General features: G+C 38.4%; 1 protein-coding gene across 6 annotated transcripts in view; it reads right to left on the bottom strand.

Annotated features, from left to right (window-relative positions):
• Positions 1-25,340, bottom strand: part of MAST4 (microtubule associated serine/threonine kinase family member 4) — a 270,348-nt gene that overhangs the window by 55,734 nt on the left and 189,274 nt on the right. For 5 of the 6 annotated variants that reach the window (XM_088157188.1, XM_088157186.1, XM_088157191.1 and 2 more), the window contains 4 exons: positions 16,378-16,466; positions 5,034-5,103; positions 2,033-2,053; positions 1,238-1,316 (listed from right to left, as the gene is read on the bottom strand). In XM_088157188.1, the coding sequence (XP_088013314.1) occupies positions 1,238-1,316; positions 2,033-2,053; positions 5,034-5,103; positions 16,378-16,466 (259 nt within the window). The remainder of the gene's footprint in view (positions 1-1,237; positions 1,317-2,032; positions 2,054-5,033; positions 5,104-16,377; positions 16,467-25,340) is intronic. The other variant, XM_014881366.2, reaches the window with a different exon arrangement.

Consider the following 25,340-nt stretch of genomic DNA (forward strand, 5'->3'; position numbering starts at 1 on the left):
GTAAAACATCTTTTATAGGCATATAAGGCATAAAACATTGAAGAGCCATAGTTGGATCTGCACAGAGCAAGCCTTTATCTGCAGTGATGTGCTCCAACTGTCATTTGCTATTTCCAAAGCAGGCTTTCTCTACAACTCTATCTCCACAGCCTCCCAGGTGTGATTTTCACAACCAGGAGCTTCGCTCCGGGTTGTAACATGAGACAGTTGCTCCTCTCCAGTACAGAAGTGAGAAGTACAAAGTAGAGGCTGGTATTTCTCCCATGGCCAGCTCCCAAGCAGGAGCAAGGATCCAAGATACGAGATGTACAGGTATGGTGGGGGTCTGACACAAGAGTGGCAGAAGCAAGCCTGAGGGGAGCCAAGCTGAGCCCAGCAGTCTGGTAGCAGACAGCACGACACGGACAATCCAGCTTTTTGGGGGATTTGTCCCTCATTGTTTCTTTTTCCGGCCCTAGGGATGCAAGCTGCAGAGAGCAAATACCATCTTGTCTTTGTCTAAGCAGCCATATAGAGCTGAGCTAAGGTGCTAAACACCTTTTGTGTGCAAAGCACCTTCTCTTTTGTAATTTTTGATATCAATATTGTTGCCATTACTGTGCATTTCTTATTCCTTAGCTGTTGGTTTTCTGTCGTTATCTCAATCCACAGTCTCTGCCTTTATCCCCCCTCTCACTGGGTGGGGAAAATTGGGTGGCTTATTTGAAGTTTAATTCCCAGCTGTGCTTTTAAACCACCACAAATCACTCTGAAACAACTGGTCCAAAAGGTAAAAATTAGTAAGTTAAACTTATTCTGTTATGCATTCCAAATCTATTCTGATTACAGCCATCTAAAAGGCTAGGTATCTAACCTATTATCATGCACTGACATCTCACAATTGCCAAAGGAAAAGAAAGGCAAATCAGGACAGATGAATCATACCATAGACAGTTTCTCTTTCTTCTTGTTATCAAGAGAGCCTCACTTAAGACCTGATACCTAACTACTATATGGTTAAAATAAGGCAGATTAAAAGGGGGCAGTTAAACACTATTCACTACCAGAAACTATCTCTAAGCAAAATACACATTGTGTAAAGTTTTCTTTTATTTCAGGGAAGTAAAGCAGTTTCCTATCACATGTTCTATATCAAGCATATCAAAACCTACACTGTCTTCTCCTAAGAGAAGCATGCTACATTTGAGAAGCTACAGATGCAAAAGACATCCACCAGCACAGGAAAAGAGGTACTTACAGAAACAGTTGAGCTGGGTGTATTTGTACCATAGCCAGAAGAAGGGAGAGAAGCCAGAGACCAGCGGCGACCATCAGTCCTGAAAGTGACGAAATGGAGGTTAGTCAAATGAACATTGCACTATACTGATGCAGTAACATCTGTTGAAGTATTACTGTGTGAAACTGCATCCCAAAAGCATGATACAAATAGGGATTCTAACAAACAGTGTATTTTCACAGGGGACCACAATAAACAAGCATCCATCAAGGATGAATTATTTTTATTGCACTTTTCTTTATAGTTAAAAATCTATGAGATGAAACAACCACAAAGAGAATGAACAGCTGCACAGAACTGGTATCTAACACGAACAGAAATGGACAGGAAGTTCACAACTTTTAGGTCCATTGCACGAAAATTAATGAGAAGCAAATTAAAAAATTTGTGAACAAATGCAGACCACAGTGCTCTGAGTCTTAGAATAACAATCACAGTCTGATGGATATAAAAGGGTAGTGCATTCTTCAGTTACACCAGCAGAGAATATCAGCAAACTAGCAGGCTAATGATTAGGTAAAACCAAACCTAAATGTTAAATGTTACATACATAAATCAAGAAAAACAAATCTTCAGAAAACAGACATGCTCACTCAGAATAAAACAATAAAATAAATATGAAAATTATAACCAAAACCCTATTTATGTTCTTCATTGCCTGAGGTGATCTACACAAAAACAACATGGAACTTCAACATTCAAACTAAAAACCAACCATGAGAGAAGCGTTTGGATTTTTGAGAAGGTAGAATTTACCTGTCATTTCGGTGCCCATGACTGCAAAACAATTGAATCAAATGTGTTAAAAGGCAAAATAATATATAAATAACAGAACAGGCCAAGTTTTTATTAACAAACAGTGTGAGTACAGAAGGGGACTGAAGATCTGTGTTACAAAGATCATCTCCCAAGTCTGATGGGCACAAAAAGTGAAATTCTGAAGAGCTGATGATTAATTTAAGTGTAATTTTGAAGAACTGAAGTAATGTCAAATCAGGAATCTTACATCTACTGATTCAGAGGTTTAAGAGGTCCCTTCCTTCAAGCTCATTGTCTAGAAAGCCCCTTGCTTCCTTACAATATATTCATTAATTCATCCACAAACTACAACCACAACTCTGGGACTTTGTATACATAAAGCGTGAGAAAAGGAACTACAGTACATCATTAGTATTAAAGTATGAAGAGCATAGGTGCTAGAGACTGCTAATTGTGTCAAATACTGAATTCTGCAAAAAACTTCCACCCTATAATCTTGCTCTTAATTCCTTCTTTTTCATTCTCTTCTTCACCCAGGTATGTAACAGATACCTCCAGATGAAAGCACTATTCTAAAAGTAGTTTTCTATTCATTTGGCTTAGCTGTTCACAGTTGAAGTAAGAACTTAGGCAGTATTTAAATATGGGTGGGACCCATGTATTCTCCATCGGTGATAAAGTTAAGTGTTTCAATTGAGTAACTCACATTGAACAGGATACTCGAATCACTCAGAAAGGCTGTCAAGGGTGCAGCTAGACTATCACAGAAAGTTATCTGGGAGGCAAAGGTGGCAGTACAGAAGGCATTCTTAAGGGATTATGGGAAAAAAGGGGACCAAGGGGACACTACTTGCCTCTGTCCTAAAGTATGGTTTTACTCACTTTCCAGCAGCTCTATAAAGTGCAGTCTGTCTCCTACCCGTGGGTTCCTAGATGCCGGCATTGTACATACAGCACAAGTGCCGACTTCCAGAGGCACAGGCTATTTATTCCTGGGCACTGATCACCCCACCAGATATGGGAAGAGGATGGCGACTCTCCAGCTTGGTGCTGAGGCGCTGGGGAAGGCTCCCTCCAGCCCTGCCCAGCGGCTGGCTGCACAGCACAGGGCCACCTCCCTTTGCCGTGCTGCTGCATGGCATGGCCAGTGCCTGATGAGAAGTGGCTACACTAAGGAAGCAGTTTCACAGCAGACTTCAAGTAATTTCTTTTGCCTCTCTCTCCCTTCCTCACACTGTCTCAGCTTTTTTATATCCCCACTAATTGGGTGGCAGTGGATGAAAAAGGAATATCCATACCCCTATACCATTGCCCCGGTCCTTCAACCTGCTCTATTACCCTTGTCCTTCCCTTCCTTTGTATATCCATTGAATTTACAAAATATAACAGAAAAGGTATGAAGTCAGAAGTCTGCTCTCATTAACCACAGCGCATTTTACTATGTAAATTCATCCTACCACAGTTTATATGAAAACAACCAAAACAGACATACCAAATTTATACGAAAAAGTTGTATTAATGAAGTTTTAAATTTCATTGTTTCCAAGAATTTTCAATATAAGCACAGAAAATTGCTCTAAATGTTTCTTGAATCCCACTGAAGTGGTGAGATATTTTTAAATCAGAGGAATTTCCTTCAGTTAAAAAAGGTAGTTAAAGCTTATTACAGGGCTCTAGAGAGATCAAAACCAAATGAAACACTGGAGAAAAAAACCTTTTTGTTTCATTAATTCTGAATTTTAAGGTTTGCAGAAGTATAATGTTTTAAACTTTCTGCTGATTATGGGTGGGGAAAGAAAACTATTTCCCAACTGCTGTATTTCTAAGCAATGCTCGATCTTTCACATCTGCTTTTTCCGTTACAACCTATTTCCGGATTTAATGAATCTTTCTAAAAATATGCTCACAAACAAACGTAATGTCTGAAGAGATAGTATCTCTGACAAAAGCAAAATTATCAAGAGAAAGTAAATTCAAAAGAAATACTCAACTTTCTTAAGATAATTTTTAAAAAAGCATCACAAGCTATTAGAAAGATTGACAAGATCTAATATCACAAACAAATTAGATTCAGATAAAAAAATTATGCAAATTTTCATCCCTTCAAAGCTTTTTAAAAAAAAGTTAAGCCATTTCCTTGCACTTACTTTGAGAATTTGTGTGTGCTACTTTACTGGTCTCCCAAAATAAAGTAAAAATTTACAGGCAAGTCATAGCTCAGTGCAAACCCAAGAGTTACATGCCTGACACTGCTTAAGCATTCCAGTTTCATTTTTTACATATATATACTCCTGGATAAACATATAAACTCGGCCTACCTTCAAAGACTTAAGAGTTAATGAACATACTATATGAAGCAGGGTGACAATATGTTAAGTGATGGGGAACTACACTGGCACAAACAGGCAGTCCCCCATGACATGCTATCAATCTTGGTTATGGTTCATTTAATAATAATTTACTTCATAGATCACTTCAAATTCACTTTAGATTGTCAAAAATTCTAATAACATTAATCAATCCTCATAACACTCCTGTGACAATGCTGATTGTCTCTCAGGTAGTGTCACAGATACTGAAACAGGTCAGTGCAGGGTATTCAAGGTACAATGGTATTGCTGCTGTCAGTAAAATGAGGACCTGTATTACAGTGATCTTATAAGCAATGCACTTCTAGCATTGTTAATATAGGAAGAAACCATCAAGTAGTTTAAAATTTCCCCATATCTCAGTAGGCAAGATGAAAATGTCTGAATCAGATTCATTACAATTAAATCATTCATCTGTTTTTTTAAATTCAAAAAGATATGCTCACATTGCATCACACATTCAGTAATTTATTACCGCTGAGGTTTAAAAGGGTTTACATAACTGAGCTAACAGTTATTATTATAAGTGACAGACCTGACAGATGTATTTGCAATCACCTTTTGTACCTGCATGCAACAACATTTCCTCTATGCAAAATGCGTGTTGAATACTACAAACAAGCTCTTACCTTCGTGCAAAAGAAAAGTGGGCAGAGGCACTGGGAGAGAAATTCCTAGGGCTATCTTGAGGACTGTTTCCTGTTGGAGATGATACGTAAAAAAACTATTATTAGATGGTGGGGTGAAGAGAAGCCATTAAAACATTCAGATGTATTAATGCATTTCCAGCAGTTTAGAAATGAATTTCAGAATTTCTTCTCTCACAGTTTCTCTGAAAATAAATTCTAAAACAGAATCTTATTTTGACTCATGTTTCATTTATATTGGATTTTAGTAACCGGATTTTGTAACTCAAAGAGAACTGTTCATTCACCCTTTTAATTTGAAAATTCTTAAAACAATTTGATAATTAATGTTTAAAGAAACGTGTACATTAGCTTGAAAGAACATGTTTTTAATGTCAGAAAAAAGACTGCTTTTTAAAATTATACCAATATTGAAAGACAGAAAAGTCATTATAAAACAGATTTAGCCCTTACACGAAGTCTCTACAGCATTTGCACCGGCTTTATTGCAATTTTTTTTCACTGCTCTTTTTTTTTTTAATCTCCAAAACAAACAAGCAGACAAAAAACATACTGAACTGAACTTTTCCACCCTTAACTGCATTTTGTGAACAGGTTTCAGCTTTGGGGTTTGTAAGTCCTTCTTGTTAGAACACCTGACCTCCTGTGGACCAGCACAAGTGCAGAAAGGCAGCAGCTGCTGAGAGCTGATTTTGCCACCTCTGCCCCTCAGCCCATATACTTAGAGGAGAAACTGTACTCCTTCTAACAGAAGGAATAAAAATGACCTCTAAAATAACCCAAAAAACCTAAAAAATAACCCCCCAAACAACGGACACAGACAAAAAAACTCAAATCTCAAATAAAAAACCAAACAACCCCTCCCCAAAAAACCCCCAACACCCCCTCAAAAAAAAAAGCAAAAAGGATCCGATTTAAAGTACACTGGCATACATCTAACAATCTTTCCTTAAACTTTTCTTTAAAATTAGTGGAGCAGCAATACATGAAAACAGAAGGATCTAATTGTTGTAGCAATTAATTTTTGGATATAAATGAGACTGCAACAAAAGCAATTGATAAAAACACAGCTCCTATGCAGCCAGCTAGAAACAGCGTGAAATTTTTGAGGGTAAAATTACTACCTATGCATGAAAAGACCAGCACAATAGATTGAGTCCTTAAAGGGCTTCAAGTAGCCCTGACTGCTATTCAAATGTTTGAATTAACACCACATTTATCATAGTGATGCCCATAACAGATCGCATTAATTCTATATGAGAAAGCATAATCATTGAGCAATTAGGTAGCAAACACAGATCAACATACATCCCCACACCACTCCCTCCTTTTCCGTCTAGAAGCAGATGCAAGATGCTTTTTGTGCTGTGCTTAAATCACATCTTTGCAGCTGCTCTTCCCACAGCCCCAAGAGACATGAATTACATTCTCACTGACCAATACCCCCAAGTTCTTTTTGCCCATTAATCTATCATGGCAGAATTATGTCCTTCCTACATTTTATGCATACTCTCAAGATCCCAGCTTCTTCATTACACTTCAGACACTTCTGAAGGCCTCAGTAATTTCAAGGTGACAAGGATTTTCATTCCCTGAACGGGCTGGAGCAGAGGGAATCTGAAGACACAGATTCCAATCTTTACTTGAGGACTAACAAAATTTATTCCTATCCTGCGTGATCTGTAAACACCAAATTACTGAGAGCAACGGTTCATTCAATTTAGCAGCTAACTGGATTTTTTTCTGCTACCAGAGCTTATTTAACAAAGCTAAGCTAAAAAAAAAAAATTGTAACACTGTGCAGATAAAACATGGTCACAAACTTTAACTGCTGCACTAGAAAAAAATCAGCTGTAATTTGGAGTGTATTGTGGACTCAGATAAGTAAAAAAGACAAAGAAGTTACCTTGAACTCTGGCAGAAGAGCACAGAATTAGTCTTAACATAGTAAGACAGAAACAGCTTTTGACAGGAAACAGTTTTATAAATCAGAATATGGGGCTTTGTAAACCAATTCTTTTTTTGCTAGCTGAAGTTATATATGGATAGAAACATGTTTTAACAAACATCAAGGACATGCCTTACTGTCCATGAGTTAAAATATACACAAAAACTTCAGAAAAAAGAAAAATATATGATTAAATGATGCAACAATTGTATAGCTATTGGTGTAGGTTTGGATTTGTGGAGACACAATGCTGCAAACCATGTTGCTAGAATCAACATAGATCACTTCCTTACAGACAAAAACTGAAGAAGTCAAAGTCTTACTCAGGAAGAGCATCAGATCCTGTTATTAGGAAAATCAACTTGCAAGCATTACATTCAATAGCGAATCAGCTTTTAAAATAACAAGACTGGTGACGCCATACCATAATACCTGGAGATACTAAATCCTGAAGGTTTATCTAGAAGTCCTAAGAACTCAAACAAACCTGGAAACAAAGAATGAAAACACACACCCCGATGACTAAAGAAACAGCTAGTTCTACTACAGGTTTAAGGTGTAGCATTCCAGAAGAGCAAGACAGGTTGGAAGCAGAGTCCTACATGTAACCTCCATCCAACACAGCATTCATCCACCCATCTGCAAGTCAATACCTGTGAGACTTCCAAATAGAACCCAGTGCCAGTTAACTCTGTCCATATGCAAAGTCAAAGAGTCAAAGTCCACTATTCTTTAGAATCTGCTTGTATTGCATATTTTAGTCCTACAGTATCTCTGTGTGACTGAGATTATTGCCCAAGTGTCTGATCCGGTAAAGTAAACTGGACTAGTGGTCAGATACTAGATAATTAACCCCAGCGTCCTCCAGGAGACACAAGGAATAAGCAACCAACATACCAAAACAATACTCTGCTTCATAACAACACACAAAGCACCTCATTTTGCAAGCACCTATTGTTAAGAAAACCGTATCAAGACAATTAAACTGTCATTGTTTTGTAAGATTCAAGAAATCCTGTGTCTTGCCACTGAGAGATGTTTCAAATATTTTTTAAAAAGTGTATTACAGTCACTGTATTTTATTCATGTATTTTTAATAGCTGACCACTTACAAAATAGAGTTTCAGATGCGATGACTTTCCCATATTATAGAGGGAATACCAGATAAATGGTAATTGTTATCCCAAACTCCTGACGGATTAAAGACAAATCTGGTTCGAATTTTTCTTAAAATGTACCACAGTACATCAGTGCCCCATTAATACAGTATTACAATGGGTCCTACGTTCCTCTGTGTCAGCTGACATGGTGATGAATCCGGACTGCGCACTGAACAATACACAAGATATCATCCACCTGCAGTTACAGGTATGACTTTCTTACCATAACAAACAGCATCAGTCAGAAGAACATGCAGCTGGGCAGTAGAATCATTCTGAATACTTCTGCAGGTGCTTTCCAAAAAGATTAATTCATGTGAGGAGCTCAGGCTATTTAAAAATCTGGATTAACTATACCTGAAATCAGCAAACAACCTTCCCTCACCAGCTATAGCAAGGAAGGTTTGTATGATTGTTAAATCCATCTGCAAGAAAGCTCTGTATGTTCCACTATTTAAATACTGAGAGTGCTGTTTTTACAGGATTTAATTTCTATCTGCATGTAACTTACCACTTAGATTTTCCTCTCCTGTCCTTAAATTAGTAGAAATGATTTGAAATTTCCATAATCATTTATTGCACCCAAAAGCAAGACTAAATAAAAAGTTTTGTTTTAGCAAATCTGTTTTTGTAATTCTGCATGTAACAGCAGTCAGAGTAATTGATATAGTGTATTATTCTCCTTTCAGTTTTCTATTAAAATATGACATTCGGAATGCTGCTTTATATCCCAGCTTTTAGCATTCCCACACTTCACCACAAAAGCACACTACTGGGCCTCATTTATTTACAAGCATAGTCTTTCTTTTCTTTAAAATATACGGTGCAAACAGCTTCATCGATTAGTATGCTTTGGCATTGCTAACTAAAGTACATCTCTCCAACTGAATTATCTGATGCAAGCAGTGAGCCCTGACATAGTGAGAGCAGAGTATGAACAGCCGGCATTCTACCAGTGTCCACCTAGAAAGCTTTACACAAGCCTGAAAAATCCTAGAAATAGGATTATAAGTGGAGGTAAAACCTTCCTGACCTTTAATTTTGCTTTAGGGAATTGTATCATGCAATCCCATCGTGAGAGACTGATGTCTTGAGGCATTTTGGGATGCATGTGTGCTGAGGAAAAGGGCAGGTCAGACCCTACCCTGACAAGACAGTGCCCTGCCCTGTACACCCCCAACCCCCTACAGCCTGTATCCCAACCCAACAGAGATGCCACTCATTGGCCCAGTGGAGGCAATGCTCTACATGCCACCTCTGGAGCCCCTAACTCAGCTCCTGAGTGGCCAAATAACCAGAAATCCCACCTGAGGAAAGGGCCCAGGATGGCCAGGGGTATTTAAGGCAGAGCATGAGGCCATCACATAATCTAGACCCCACCTCCATGGGGAAGTTTTGTCTGAACACTGCTGGAACGCAGGGATTGCTTACTGCATGTGGTCTTCTGTATCCTTTCTGCCTTTCCCTCCTTCTCATTCCCTCTTCTAAGAATTTCTGAGTAACTTATAATCAAACAGGCTTAGTGTTTGCTAAGTTCAATGGGCCAAGTCAACACTTTGAGCAGCATTATGTGCTGACTGAATATTGCACTAAACCTTTTGCCCAAGTTCTTTGACTTTCTAAAGTTGCCAATGAAGTTCTTTTTGTTGTTTTGACTCTTGAGAATATCTTGTCGGCATTTCTTCCATGCATGCAACTCGGGGTACATGAACAACCATAAGCCACTTTAAAGCTTCATTAAGCGATTGTTTGGGGCCTTATACCCATTTACAGATTTATCCAATCTCGTAGAAAAAGTCAGGTTTGTCCCTGCCATACGTGGACAATTCTTTAAGACCCCTCATGTTCCAGTTCTCTTCCTAATCTATGAAGGGGGGGAAAAAAAAGCAACTCTGCCTGGTTTAGATGACAATACCATCTTCCAGTCTTCTGTTGCTAAGGATAGCAAGTAATAGCTTTCAGTCTCATACAGAAATCTCCCACATTCTATCCCATCAGCTCTTGTCCCCACATGATCCCACCAGAATACATGCGACAATAAACGTACGCAGTATTCCCGATGAAATCTAACCAGGACATTGAACAGTGGGATGAAATATTCCCAAATTAAATTGAAAATTACTTCCTTTATGCATCTTCTGAGATTTCATTTTCTAAGATGCACTAGATTGGTCCTTGAAAGCAACATGTTATCCAGAAAATGCAGTCAGATCCTTACCTAAATTCCTTATGACAGGTGAGTTTACCGTTTACCAGAGACCTTCTGCTACAAAATGTTGCATATTGCAATTTCATACTTTTTTTATTCCAGTCATTCACTCACTTCAACACAGTTCCCCAATGCTATTTCATAGTGGGTGTCTTCCAAATTTGTATAAGCTACAGTAGTTCTATGCCAAAGTAACTTATGAGAATAATAAAATGTTTGGTCATAAAACAAAACTTGCAACTCGACTGATAACCTCAACTCCCACTTTATAAGATTGCTCATTTTAGCACAAGCCTCTTTTTACCCTTAAACAATTTCCTACTTATCTTACAATTCTTGTCCTAGTCATCTCAGTGGCACCACATGCAATATTCTTAAAATACAAACAAATTAAATTTACAGCATTGCTCCTAACAGCTAAAACTTGCTCCTTCAGCAGATACAATTAAAAAGCATCACATGTGACTTAATCATTAATCATTAGGGGTTAGTATCACCCATATGAAGAAGCTCCTGTGACTACTGAGGTGGGGACACCTGAATGTCCTGACTTACTGAGATTATAATCATCCACTTTGCAGGCTGGGTGGTGCAGATGACCTGCCTACACAGCATTAGACAGCCAGCTAGAAAAGTCCATTAATGGCATGGGCACCAGGTACCATCCAAGGTAATGCTGCAACTCTTAGTTTCCCAGGATTCTCAATGTATTCAACAGCTCATGGAAAAATTAGAAATGCTTTTCAGCAGATTTAACATCTTCCAGCCCAAATACTAAAGGCAAAGGATGTCCGGACAACTGATCTAAGACAGTTGTTAATAATAATGCGCCTAAAGATATTACCTAGCATGTTTTCTATTTTTGCAAGAAAACAGAAATACTTTACGTAGTGAAAGCCGATACTGTGTGATCTTTACATGTATGCATAAGGCATGGCAAGAGACTTCAGCTGCAAATTAAAGTCTGACTTTCCAGACACAAATTACCTCTGCAACCAGCTACAGGTCCAGCAATAGAGGAAAATGGACTTGCCTATATTGTATTAGCAATTAACATACATAACAGAGATATCTAAGATCTGCTGTACATATTGTCTTTTACCTATCCCATTTATTATCCTCAGACCTTACATGTCCCTGTGTGCTCCCAAGCCTTGAACTACTTAGAGCTCTAATATCTTTTTGGTGTAGCCCAGGAGCTTTTATGGTCACTGCTGCTTACAAACAGATCTGCCCCTTCCCTGACAGGTGCCACTCATGCACTACTTGCACTCTGCACCATCTACTTACTTCATCAGTGTGGTGCTGTCTCACTACCTCTCCCTCCCACCTGACATGAATCTGATTATGACTAGGCTGGCAAGGCTGTTAAACAATTCCATGTTAAGTATTCTGTGTTTGTCCAAATCAGCTTGCATCTGCAAAGATTAACAACGAACCCTCTTGTAGGAAATATCTTTTATTATCTCCAGAGCAAACAATGAAAACTGGGGGGGGGAAGGTAATTTGCCTGAGATATCTATATTAGACTTTCTCAAATGGGTCAATTATTATTACCCTAAACTTGGGCCACTGGTCCTCCTCAAAGAACATCTATCTATAGTAGATAATAGCTGACACCTCCAGTTCAGACTGCATCTGGATGAAAAACATGACAACAAGGAAGAACACGGGTACAAAACGCACTTCGAAGAAGAATGCTTACATTCAAGATGCTTGTCCTCTAAAACAGAGAAATCCTATTCACATCTAATCTGTTTTGGCTAACTCAAATCCAGTTTATGATTAAATAGTAGCTACCTGAGCTCTTCAGCAGATCTGAAGCAATGTTGCTTCCAAAGGCGCAGCCAGACCTCTAAATGACTGCTCTGCAGATATCAAAGATGAAAATATTCTTGAGCAAAGCCACAGATACTGGTAGGAGTGCTTATGCACTGCACTCTTAAGAGAGCTCCACCTTGAGATTCCAGAACACACCTTCACTCATTTTGCTACATTTGACATTTGCTACATATGAGGACTCACAGCACTTTTCTGTACTCAGAGATGGAAGGTGCTGGGGGAAAAAAACCCAAATAGCTTAAACTAGTGGTCCAAAAAAAATCATCTCAAGGATGCCATGCAAACAGAGGTAACTGAGTATGTACTTGGCTTGCTCTCAACAAGCAATGAATTAACGTTGAAGGTTGTTAGGGAATCCAAGGGTGTCCCCACAAAGAATAAAAATACTCAGTTCAGATGCCTCTGGGGCAAGGAATCCCAAGCAATGCCAACAATCTCATTAGGACTACACATAAAGCCAAGGATAACACGAAAGACTATTAAGATGATAACTAAAAGAAATTGATTCTGGGTGAATTTTCAAGAGTGTGATAATTTTGATTCCATTCAATTTCAACAGTCTAGAGTAAAGGACATACTGACTTCAGCTGGGACAGAATTTTCTTCTTAGTCGCTGGTACAGTGCTGCGTTTTGCATTCATGACAGTAATGTTGGTAGCACACTGATGTTTTGGCTGTTGCTGAGCAGGGCTTACCCCCAGCCAAGGACCTTTCAGTGTCCCATTCCCCATCACTGAACACGTGCACAAGACACTGGGAGGGAGCACGGCCGGGACAGCTGACCTGAACAGCTAAAGGGATGTTCCACACCACAGAACATCATGGCCAGGATGTAAAGTGTGGGGAGCTGACTGCCAGGGGGGGCTGACTGCTGCTGGGGAGTGCGCTGGACATTGGTCAGCAGCTGGTGAGACCTTGTGTATCACTTGTTTCTCTTAGGTATTATACACTACTCTCTCCTTTTCATTACAATTCTTATTGTTGTTATTATTATCTTCAGTAGTAATACTGTAAATTCTTTTGTTTCAATTATTAAACTGTCCTAATCTCAACTCACAGATTTTACTTTCATTTTTTTTTATACTTGTTCTACCTGCTGTAGGGGAATGGTGTGAGTGGGTGAGGAGCTGCATGGTACTTAGTTGTTATTGCAGGGTACTAATTTATCCCTTTATTGTGCTTTAACCCCAGCTGGCAACTGAGATGGCACAAGCTTTAAGAATCCAGTCCACTTAAGTAAGAGCAATAAATGGAACTCTTTTCAGTAAAGGGAACAGCAGGCTCTCCCCAGAGATGGATGGAGCACCTTGAGAGTAGGGAGTACAAAAGTGGGATCCAGTAGAAGAAAAAGCCTAACATGCAACACGAGGAAGATAAAGGTTTCTAGGATAGGTGATACTGAAAGAGGCCTCAAAAGCTACAGTTCCTAACGTTCTCATCAGTTAAACTGAATCCCTTAAAAGGCAGATGCAAGAATCAGTATTTTCCTTTGACAACCAAATGACAAGAAATCATATAATGGCCTCACAAATGTTAGCATCAAGTGTTAGCATCCATGTTAGCATCAAATGTTACATCAAATATTAGCATCCATGCAGCCTGATCCTCAGCCCACACTCACCTAAGCAGATTGCTTGAATGAAACAGAACTCTTAACAGCACACATGGAAAACTTCTCTAGAGCACATGCTCTCCAATGTCCTCCAAATTCTGCACAATCTCACTAGAACATGTGCATCAAAAATTCCTGTTACCACACTTCAGCCAATAACAGTCCGATGAATAAACCTGTTTTCAGTAAATGCATGCACTGATACTTTGCTGCACATTCAGCTTGCTACATGCTCCTCAAGGACTGAAAACTTGTTTGCCTGTCCTATTGTTTCCTCTTCCAACAGCAAACATTAGAAAGAAATATATGAAGGTTTTAGAGGATCGTCTTCAGTCTCCATGAAACTTAAAGTTTGAGGTACATGCTCCACGCAGATCATCTGGCCATAAAGTAGCAGGCTATAAAGTAAAAACTTTCAATTTAAAGAACTTTTCTAAGAGAACCTCAGATTCAAAAAAGACCCTAAAATCATCTATAGCTGGACAGGAGATACACCAGGCTCTCTGAGCGGAGTCAAGGTGGCCTCTCTGACTTGAAGTAATGCCTCTCAGCCAAGGAGGGCCAAGAAGAATAAACCCAGCAAGCTGTACAGCACACACAGTCTCTCGTCATATCCCTCTACCATACTTTGCAATGAAACAGGCCTTCAGTACATGCCACCACTGAGAGCACAGAGGCAATTTGAGTGTGCAGAAGCTAGGGTAGTTTAACATCTGGTAGCTCTGACAACACATCACTATAAATCCAGCCTCTCAAGTATGACATTATCATGGATTTACAGACATTAAACACTTGAAACACTGAACTCCTACTGCCTACGTAGAGGAAAATTTCTAACATTAATTTTGCATATTTTTTAATTTGTGTGGATTAGGATTACATTCACAGAGATTTGATGTACAGGCTTGTCTAGGCATACTAGCCACCTGAGCTAGAAGTCAATGGTTGTGTGAATATCTACTATAATTAATCATTCACAAGAAGCAGGATAAAAACAGAGCTGGCCATGCATATGCAATTTTTCATCTCATGTATGTGATAAGATTTACTATAAGATTTACTAGCGCTGCTCAAGTGTCTAGCACATGTGCCTTTGGAAGTATCCAAATAAGAAAACCTATTCTATCCTCTGTAATTGGAGAAGTTGTCAGATTTCTGTAATATGTTTTTGAATAAGTAGTACATACTGCTGAATTTATAGAGAATTACCTACGCTTAATATGTCTTGTTACTTATAGAGTTGGCTTTCAACCTTCCAAGCCACTTGACAATAGATGTGACATCAGCAATATTATTTCTCTTTTACTTTGAGAAATCTACTCAACAGATGAAGCAACTTGCTGAAAGCTTGTGTCCACTACCATACAGGAAGTTTCCAGCATTTTTCAAATACATAACCTATATCCAAATCCCAAGTAACATGTGCTGGTCAGTCCATACTTCTGAGTTCATTAGGCATCACTGGTCCAAGATTTCCATTTCCAAACAGGTGGTATAGTCATTTACAGCAGCAGACACTAGAGCAAGCACTGTTACTGCTTTCCTCAAGTCAGCACAGCACAACCAAGGACGCTTTTTATGGTGACTACAATCTCCTCTTCCAAATGGAAATTTCTGTATTTGGGAGACCCAAAACGGCACTCCAAACATTCCAACATTTAATTCTTCAGTTTCAAAACAGTCTGCACCACGGTTTACTTTGTTTGTTTTAACTGCTCTGCTGCCTTGAACTCTTCACAAATCTTCACGTTGCCTGGATTTCTTGTTGCAACAGCTGCTTCTGAGAGTGAAAATCACCACCGAATTTTCCCTAACAATGTTGCTTCCACAAGAAAACTGGAGATGCCTTAATATATTTCAAAAATTCATGTGAAGCTCTGCACTTTCTTGTTTAGCATTCCCCTGAGAGCAGTTCTCCAGAGTATTCAGTATCATTGATTACACAAGGATTAGGTGCTTTCATTTTGGCCTGTAGTTACAACCAATGCACCCTCAAAAATAAATACAATAAACCTTTGTGGAAATGTGAGGTGATATGGTAAAAATGTTCCTTTTTCAGAATTAAGGCAATTATTATAAACATAACATTTATTTATGGACATTCATTCACGCTTTAAGTGTTTCAGATGTTTTAGAAGAAAAAACAAAATTATGAACAATTTATTGCCATGGAATGTGAAGCACAGCAACTACCAGCAAAGTGCCTGACATTATAAATCCTGAAGAGCAGAAGTACCAGGAACATAATGTAATACAGACTCTACTACCTTCATTGTGTGGTGCAAGATACAGGAAGGACAGTGGTGGCACGGGGAGAGAAAATCTATCAGAATGCAAGGTGGGGAAACAGAAAGTAGCTACACGGTATTTTTGGACTACTCCTGATCATAACATAGGATTTATGGATCAAAATGTCAAACAGAAATTTGGATGGAATGACATGCAACTTTTTACTATTACAAACAGTGTAAAGAATAGTAGAGTATATTTTCCGTCTGTTATAGAGACGCTCTAAGAATTTCATAATAGCAGTAGTAGCATAGTTATAAAATTACCTGTATGAGCTGAGAGTGGTGAATGAGGCCGAGGCAGAGCTGGAGACTGGCTACTGCCCATCAAACTCTTCCTGTTACTTGTTCTACAGCTGTGGGCAAAAAGAGAGGAAAGAAGACATTAGCATCAGAAATAAAGTATGCACCATGTATGGGCGTTTTGAGATTCTGCTACTGAGTACCCTGACTTCCCAGTTTCCTATTAAAAATTAAAGCTATTGTTGTTTTTGTAGGCATGTCCAGGAAGTCTACAATCATAATGGATAATGGCAAAACCAGAAGTTTTCAAAGAAAATACACCATGGATACTTTTCAGGCTTGCACGTTTGCTTTTCTGTGCAATGACCAGCATTTCCCTGTAGAGTCATTTACAAAATAGTCTTCTCTGACTACGGCTTATTTCTCTGCCATACACGTTTCATAAAATGTAAAAATAAATATGTGAAACACAGCCTCAAGTTTACAATCACCATTCAATGCCTAAACCTATTTCTGCTGCATTAACTGTAGCTTGAAATCACACAACAGAGAGCAAGATTGATCAATTTGAGAATGATATAATAATTATAAATCTAATTACTGAGATAAATGTCACATCTGTGCCTTTTGTCAATGGAACAGATGATAACTAACAAGATGAATGCATTTTTTTACTCATACATTTTTCATCTGCAAAGCCACTAATTTCCCATACCGCAAGATCATTAAACAAGATAAAAAGTAAATTTACACATCCATTAAACTTGAGAAAGGAGGTATTTTTCTTAAATGCATCATATAGTTTTTATACATTTGTTGGCAGAAGTGGTTTTCTTTTTTCCTCATTCCTCTATAAAGCATAGTCTCATAAATATAAATCTCAACACTCCAAACACTCATGCAGAAGGAAAATTCTATCTTGAACTAAGAGGCCTTAGCCTCTTTATACTTCAGTATAAACTGAAGTGCATATGCTAATGTTTACAGCACTGCAATCAGAATTTTTTCTGCAAAGGTTTACAAAAACTCCAAACTACTAAAATGGGGAAAATTTATACACAAAAGCATTTCATTATCAAAGCAGATTACAAGAGAATTAGATTCAGATCTTATTTGTAGACGTCTCAAAAAATGAATTTTGTAACATTATGATGATCTCTCATCATGTAACAGCCAGAAAGCAAGACTAATTAGTCCTGATATGGTTAAATTGAATAAAGTGCAAAAGAATGGATGTAGTTTAATAGCATAAGGAAAAACAGATGCCAAGACAAGGAAAATAAAGGGAAAAAAAGGTAGAGGAAGGGTTGAGTATGAAATCAGTATAGATGGTATCTGCAATATGCAAAAGAAGTCAAACACTACAATCACTCTCTGCTTGAAAAATGCTTTGTGAAGCAGCAAAAGTGCCACTCCCAAATCTCTAATAGATTAATGCAAAGTCCATTTGCACACTGCACAAAGTTTTGCCGTATTACTTAATTATTACATTCAGTGATTTAACCCATAGTGTATCATTACGATAGACCTTTCTAAGAGAAGAATGCACAAAATTATTTCAAGTTTCACATGTAGAGTACTGGAAAAGTCAAAACTTATTTAAAACATATACTGTCATTTTTAAGCCAAACAAAAGGGAAGAACTGTTATAATATGAAATTATATACATATGATTTTAGTAATCTGTCAAGATTAATTTCTACTTTTCCAATCGTAAAACCTGAGCAAATATTCCATATTCCACTAGACAACAAAGTTTTAAATGTTTCCCCCCCTTCTCTAAATTTTGTTCAGCTAAAGAATCATTGAATTCCTCTCTTATTGAAGAATGGTCCAAAATTTTCTTTCTGGCTTCATGCAATATCACCATATTTTTGCTAGCTTTCCTCCCTTTATCTGCTAGTCTTGTTTTAAAAGCTTGAATAACTGTTTCTTTGCAATTCTCCAACCTAAAATTGAACCCAGGAAAAACTTCTGGTAGTCATTAGATATTCATTAAAAGACAAAGAGATTTTATCTATCCATGATGATGTGATGGTATCACTACCAACATCTGTAGTGCAGGCTGGGGCTCAGAGCACCCATTATGTGACTTGAAAGCAATTTTGTGTGGCTAACGTCTGGGATTTAAAGGATCGCCACAACTTCTGGCAAATGAAAGAAATACATTTGAAGCACAGTAATTTTAGATACCCTTCACAGATTTTGCTACAAGGATGCTTCCTTACACTTTCTTATCACTTGCCCTTACTTGTAGAAATTGAGACTTAGCACTTTTGCCAGAATTTCCTATGTAAATAAAAAAATGCCTTGCATTCACTTATTAATATCCAATATATATTTCTCAGCTGAATGTGTAATGTCTTTCACAAATCATTATCAAAGACATCTAATTTAACTTGTCTTTGGGAGTCTTTTTTGGAGGCTGTGCATTTTTAATACTCCAGAGATTACAATGGCATTACCCTCAATATCAAGATCTTACATACTGAGAAATCTTTCCCCCTCGCTGCCAGTTCAAAAACATCTTTGCTACTTGGTGAAATGTGGCTGCAGAGAGAATTTATCTTCTATCATACTTAAATTAAATGTTCTATTGAGAAATAAAAAATATGAAGTCTCCTCTATTTGCCTTACCAGTACGGTAAGATTCAACTCACTGCATGGAAGGACAAAACCATCCTAGAGCTCTCACTGTAAGCTTTGTTTTTTAGCTGTGCTTCACAAAGATTTTGAAACAATGTAATCCATCCTGTATAATCTGTGAAACATAATTCCTTACCCAAAATAATACTATTATAAAAGAGGCATTTTGTGGATAAAAAAAAAGAAACTTCAGGGAACCTTGAAAGATGATCTAAGCTGCCAGAATGCCACAAATGGGAAGCAGAGTGGCACAAAGGAAGTATCAAAGCATTACTTACTGAACTGTATTTAGCCTTGAAACAGCAATCTTCCTTATACAGAAGAATCTCAGAAGTTAAAACCCTTCTGCAGACAAAATAGTTTTTCCTAGATCTCTGAACACATCAAGTAACTTTCCCCTTCTATTGTTTTCATAAAACTGTTCTTCTCCCATTCAAATCAGACAAGATAAACCAACTGATAACAGGCAGGCCTGAAATAAAGCCTCTTTGTCTGCAGTAAACTTATAGCCATGCAGGAACACTCTACAGGGATTGTAACTTAGGGAAATATAAACCTAAGTAAACCACAGAGCACTAACCCTCAAAATGCAATTCCCTAAGCCTTGAATTTTGTGCTGTGATCAGGTTGCATGCCAAGAAGAGACCAGCAAGCCAGGCAGCAGGTAAGATGCAAAGTTTAAAATACTTTTTAAAAAATAAATTAATAATAATAATTTTAAAAAAAAAACCAAAAAAACAAAAAAAAAACCCAAACAACAACAAAAAAACCAAACACAAAACAAAAACAAAAACAAACAAAAACAAAAACAAACAACACCAAACACAAGAAACCCCTTTTACAAGATAAAAAGAGCAGGAAAACTTGAACAGAGCAGAAAGCTCATACTTGATGCCCTTCACTGTCTTCTCTGCCGCACAAATATCCTCCCTGGACTTTATTCCTCCTGGAATATTTATTCCTATCTGGAAGTCACTGACCTTACACTGTATCAGCAGTGCCCTAGACAAATGGCACTGCTTCTTATCTTACAATCCAATTCATTATTTCCTATTTGTTTCCCAAATCCGCCCCCCAGACAGGTTCTGTCGTACCTCCTGCTCTCTGTCACCGACACTCCTACCCACTCACTCTTCTCCTCCCTAACCTGACTTCTCACCAGGTCTCACTGTGGGGGAATTCCTCCTTCACCCCAGCTCCAGTATCATTCCCAATGCACTAACTCCAAGTCACTTTTCCAGCTGCTACAGACAATCCGTGTTTCTGACTAGAAGAACTCATGATAAAACAAACAGAAGACACTAACTACATAGCGTCTTTGCTGAATTTCTATTGTAACAAAGCCAGGATGAACAGCAGCTGCTGAAAGATGCAATCAAGTTGCATAAAGCTTGATTACTTTGCTCCTTAAACAGCCACAATTCTTCCCGTATCAGACAAAAGATATTTGGGTAGAAACGAGAGAAACTGTTACACTGAAACCAGCAAAGCACAAGACTCAAGTATGAGTACGGCGGTTAAAATAGAGCTACATTCCACGATTTCCTGGAAACATTAAAGAGAATAAAAAACTGAAGCAGAGATGCAGTGCTTCTAGACAATACTTTATCCAGAACTGAAATGCAGGTTTCCCAGTACAGTAATCAAGAAATGGCACTGAAATGGAAATTTCTTCCTCTGAATGAGGGCTAATAGATTAATAAATTACTGGCAGTGAAGGTTAATCACTTTCATTTATTCCAAAAAAAGTAGGGAAAAGTGGGCTATTTTGTCAGAGATTACCACTTGCCAGGCTCTTCATGGGAAATATGGCATTAGTCTTTATAATTTGTAATTATTTCATTTCACCATCCTCGATTATTACTATTTACACTTGTAATGAAGATGGTTTTGGACTGTAAGCTATTATGATAGTTCACCACCTCTCACAGCCTACGCTGAGCACAGCACTACTCCACACCATCCTAATTCTGGCATTAGTGTAATATATAGGGTTTAGCTGGAAGCAAAGATTAAAAGGCGATTTCTCACATTCTAAGAAGAGGCTGCAAACAAATGGTTTTAGTTGGCATTATAAGCACAAAGAAATGAAGTTAGTGCCATACCCAGAATGCAAAGCCTAACCGTCTACACATGAGACACTAAAAATGCAAGACCAGCCCTCCTATTAAGGCACTAGGGATAGAAAAAGTGGTTATAATTTCTCTGGTGTTAAAATTGCATAGCTGAAAACTACCCCAGCAGGAACATCCTGTCCCTAGCAAGATCTATGATGTTGTGATTTTGGTTATACAGGAAAGTTAAATTTAAGCTACTTCAGTTAAATATAACTTGTTATGAAGGTAGCTAAGGTATGACTTCATAGTTATCTTCAGCAATACCAACACTGAGGAGTCATTGAACAGTAACGCACATAACGCACACAGCACTTAAAAAAACCCAGAACAGAACTGAGGAATTTAATTTGGTTTGTCTTGGCTATTTTGTCTGGCTGGTTTAGTTTATTTTGTTTTTAAAGAAGAGGCCTTCTGCATAAAAAGCAGTTCAGTGAGTACTTCCATGTGCTCCAGAATCCAGACAAGTTCTGGGATATTAACTGGAACAAATGCAAAAACCAGCTGCCCTGAAGAGATGACGCACATCGACATTGCAAGAAGTTTCCTTGTCAAAAGTAGCCTTTAAGCTCAAGCTCGTATTCGATGAAGCGTCTCCATACTTAGAAATTCAAAGTAACACAGGGCCCACAATTAGCGCCAGTTCACACCTAGACTGCTTTATGCAAGGAAACAAATTGGCTCCTCACTGAACACTGCAGAATTAGTTACACTGGGACAATCAATAGACTCCATCCGGAGGTAATGATTGCTACCCTGTTCTAACTTCCAGCTAGGAAAGACCAAAGAATAAGGAAGCAAAAGTTTACAATTTTGAGATCTATTTCCTATCTGAGTTAAAATTTCAAGGTAATACAATAATTGAGAAAGTGTGCAAACCACCTGAATGCAGTAAAATACTGCATCAGTAACACACAGAATTTTCATTTTATTCTTTTAAAGGCTGTCAGTGTTTCACATTCATATCAATTTATTACCATCTAGCAGTATTTTCTGGTATATTTTACCTAGACTATATGTCTGCATATACACTCTCCAAATCTGGTATGTGTATATAGATAGGTACATACGCATACATATACACATTCATATTTACATGCATAAAATATATGTATATATTTATATAAATATATATCTAACATCCTACCTTTACAACATTGCACATACAGTCATACTTTCTACTTACTATATATCCCCTCTATGTGAGGAATTTTTCTACGTCAGTATGTAACAAGCTGGGAAGAATAGGCTGTGGGGATTTAAATTTTAGTTGTTATAATCTAGGGAGGGATTCAGATTTTCCTCTTTTGTCTGTAAGGTTTAGTCAACTTAAGTAAGAAGAGCCTTAGTCTGAAGAAATGAGAGTGCTGTCAAAACATAATGAACACAGCACACCAAGATGAAGTATGCAGTTGCCTGCAGCCCTAGTTTGGTGATTCATCTCGAACCTTTGCAACACTACATTAGTGCTTCAGCTTTGGCTGTTGGCCAGTTAACATGGATAGGAAGCTACAGGTCCCCTCTAAGTACTGAAAAATGTGTGCGGAACACACCCTTCTCCCTACCATTAATACCAATAACCAGCATGCCACTATGCCATCACAACTTCACCTTTCCTCAATTACACAAAAGAAGAGACTTCATTTTTTTCTTCATATTTCTAAAAAATAAAAATCGACAGGGCAAATAAAACATAAAATGCAATCAACTAGATGTATGATCACCCTTTCCATGGACTACCTAAAGGATTCAAACGCATGCAAGACAGCATCACTGCAAAAACAGGCACCAGGAAAAATCACAGAACTGCAAAAATATCTGCCAAATCTCTAATGGTCTGACCTGAGGGAGACTGACACAAAGACTTCTTACACTGTAGAGGGATTCTCAATCTCTTTTAACCCACAGTATTACAATACAAATAAGGAGATCATTATGCCTTCTCAACTGAACTTGCTACTTGGATGTGTTCAGTGTATTCAGCTTCACTGACTGCTCTCACTTTTACTCTAGTCAGTTTTGATCCATAATTTTTCTTCTCACACAGGAGAATAATTACTAGTTACAAGAAAGCAAAATTTCTTCTACAGAATTAAAATGCCATACTTCTATCTGTCCTGAATCTTCCTAAACCCACTGATTCATATTTAACTCAAATAAATATTCATCTCTGTAGTAACAAAAGATGAGAGTATTAAGCTAACTACTAACTCCATAGTTGTACAGTATTCATAAAATAGCTGCATAAAAGTTAAAGCCCTATTAAAAAAAAAAAAAAAAAAGTCATACATCACACCTATTAAGACCACAGCATCACTAGTCTGGAGGCGTTAACCAAATGAAGTAGTGCCTTGACTTGTATAGTAGATAACCGTGCAGAAACTGTTTGCATTAGACAGGAAATAACCTATTTACCAGAGGGCATGCCTATCCAAGCTGCAGACAGGAGGTTCAAAAAAGAGGCCTCCTTGCACTTTTGGGCCATCCTCTGCAGTTTAAATTAACCCTTATCTCTCCATATTCTGACTACAACCTCCTGATACATCTCTTGTGCTGAGAAAATGCGGCCAGACATTTCTGACCAAGTTTTGGAGCCAGGCTGGGAGCAGGATGTTTCTCACTCTGACCCACTGTTGGTTGTTAACAGCTTGGGAGAAACTGGGGGAGCAGAAGGAGGTGAGTCAGAATCTTGGATGCCATTTCCCCTGGAGCTGTCACTTTACCTCAGGCTGGCATGTGTCAGCAAGGCTCTAATACAGACACTCTCAGAGGCAATGCTTGCCACTGTCCCTGTCCGTGGTTCAGGAGCTAGGCTGGAGCCCTGTCACTGCTGCTCACAACATAAGAGTCAGACTCAGACAAGGGATGCGTCAGCTGAGGGACCACCCCCTCACCCTTCCATCCCCTCAGTGGGGAACAACAGCCTTTTCCACGTTTACCGTGAACAAAGCAGTCAGTATACAGGCAACTTTTACCCAGTCAGTCCCTTCAAAAAATAACCACAAACAAAACTAATGAACAAACGGGTCCTGCTCCAGCAGTATTTCCTACGAACGACATCCATCCAGACCCAAGGACTAACCACAGCCAATTCCCCAGGACATTTCAGCACTGCCAGGGAACAAAGCAGATATCATGCGTTTTCTGTAACTCCGGTTGTAACTGAGGCCAGCAGAGTTCAGAATTTAGATAAAACATGGGAGTGTCTCCAAATTACAGACCAAAGACCTGTTTGTCCAGCTATCTAGCACAGTGAAATCCTGTTCACCTTCTCTCCAGCTTTCTCATTCTGTTTTCCCCTTAGACCTACCTTCTCTTGGGCTTCTTTGCTTGTTACTTGCTCAGAGCACCACTGTTCCTAACTTACCATGTATCCAGGAGTCAGCAGGTCAGGACGCTCTTCATAGCAGTGAGCACTTTCCCCAAATGGCATGGAGAGGAACTTTAAGGACTCTTCTCTTGGCTAAGTGTCTGCATTGCATCAATACTCAAAAAGTCCCAGTGGGTTGAAGTATGTCATGTTTTGAAATTAGGTAGTTAAAAGCAGCCAGCTTAAAAAAGCCTACTTCCTAGGTAGATATCCAAGAGACACCGCAAAAATTACTAATCCATTTCCAGTTGGGGAAAGAAAACAAGGAACTATTTCGTTTTCCCTGCTTCTTGCTATGGAAGTTGCGCTTCATCTTCCTTTCAACCTCCTCTATTTGTTGGTACCCATTAAAAAAATATATTGCCAAGGCTACTTTCACATAAAACAGATCAGAAGCTTATTAAAGCAGAAGTCTATATAGCACCCTTTATCACATGAAACACCGTCTGCTTTGCACTGTACTCCAGAGACTCGACCCAGGAGAAAAGCCACTAAGAGACAAAGTCGTAAAAATATTTTTCCTACATTATTTTAGTTTTTTTAGGACAGTTTTAAGTTTTTTCTCCCTTTGTTTCCCACATCCTACCCCCATCTTTTTTTCTCCTAATAGTCTTCAAGCAGTAGAACTAAAGTAATCACATCCTAAAATTCAAGGGTAGAAGATTGGGAGATGCTTGAAGGAGACAGATTTTACATAGTTTTACATTCTAATTCAATTATAATTACACTTGACTCCTTTCTGCTATAATTAAGTAGAAACAATTCATTTCTACTTAAAAGAGCATTAAGTCCAGACACGACAGCACTGCTTCTTTCCTTCTTTGGTAAATCTGGTAGCTCTCATTCCCTCTATGAGT

The sequence above is a fragment of the Sturnus vulgaris genome, chromosome Z (assembly GCF_052056855.1).
Source record: "Sturnus vulgaris isolate bStuVul1 chromosome Z, bStuVul1.hap1, whole genome shotgun sequence".
NCBI lineage: Eukaryota > Metazoa > Chordata > Aves > Passeriformes > Sturnidae > Sturnus > Sturnus vulgaris.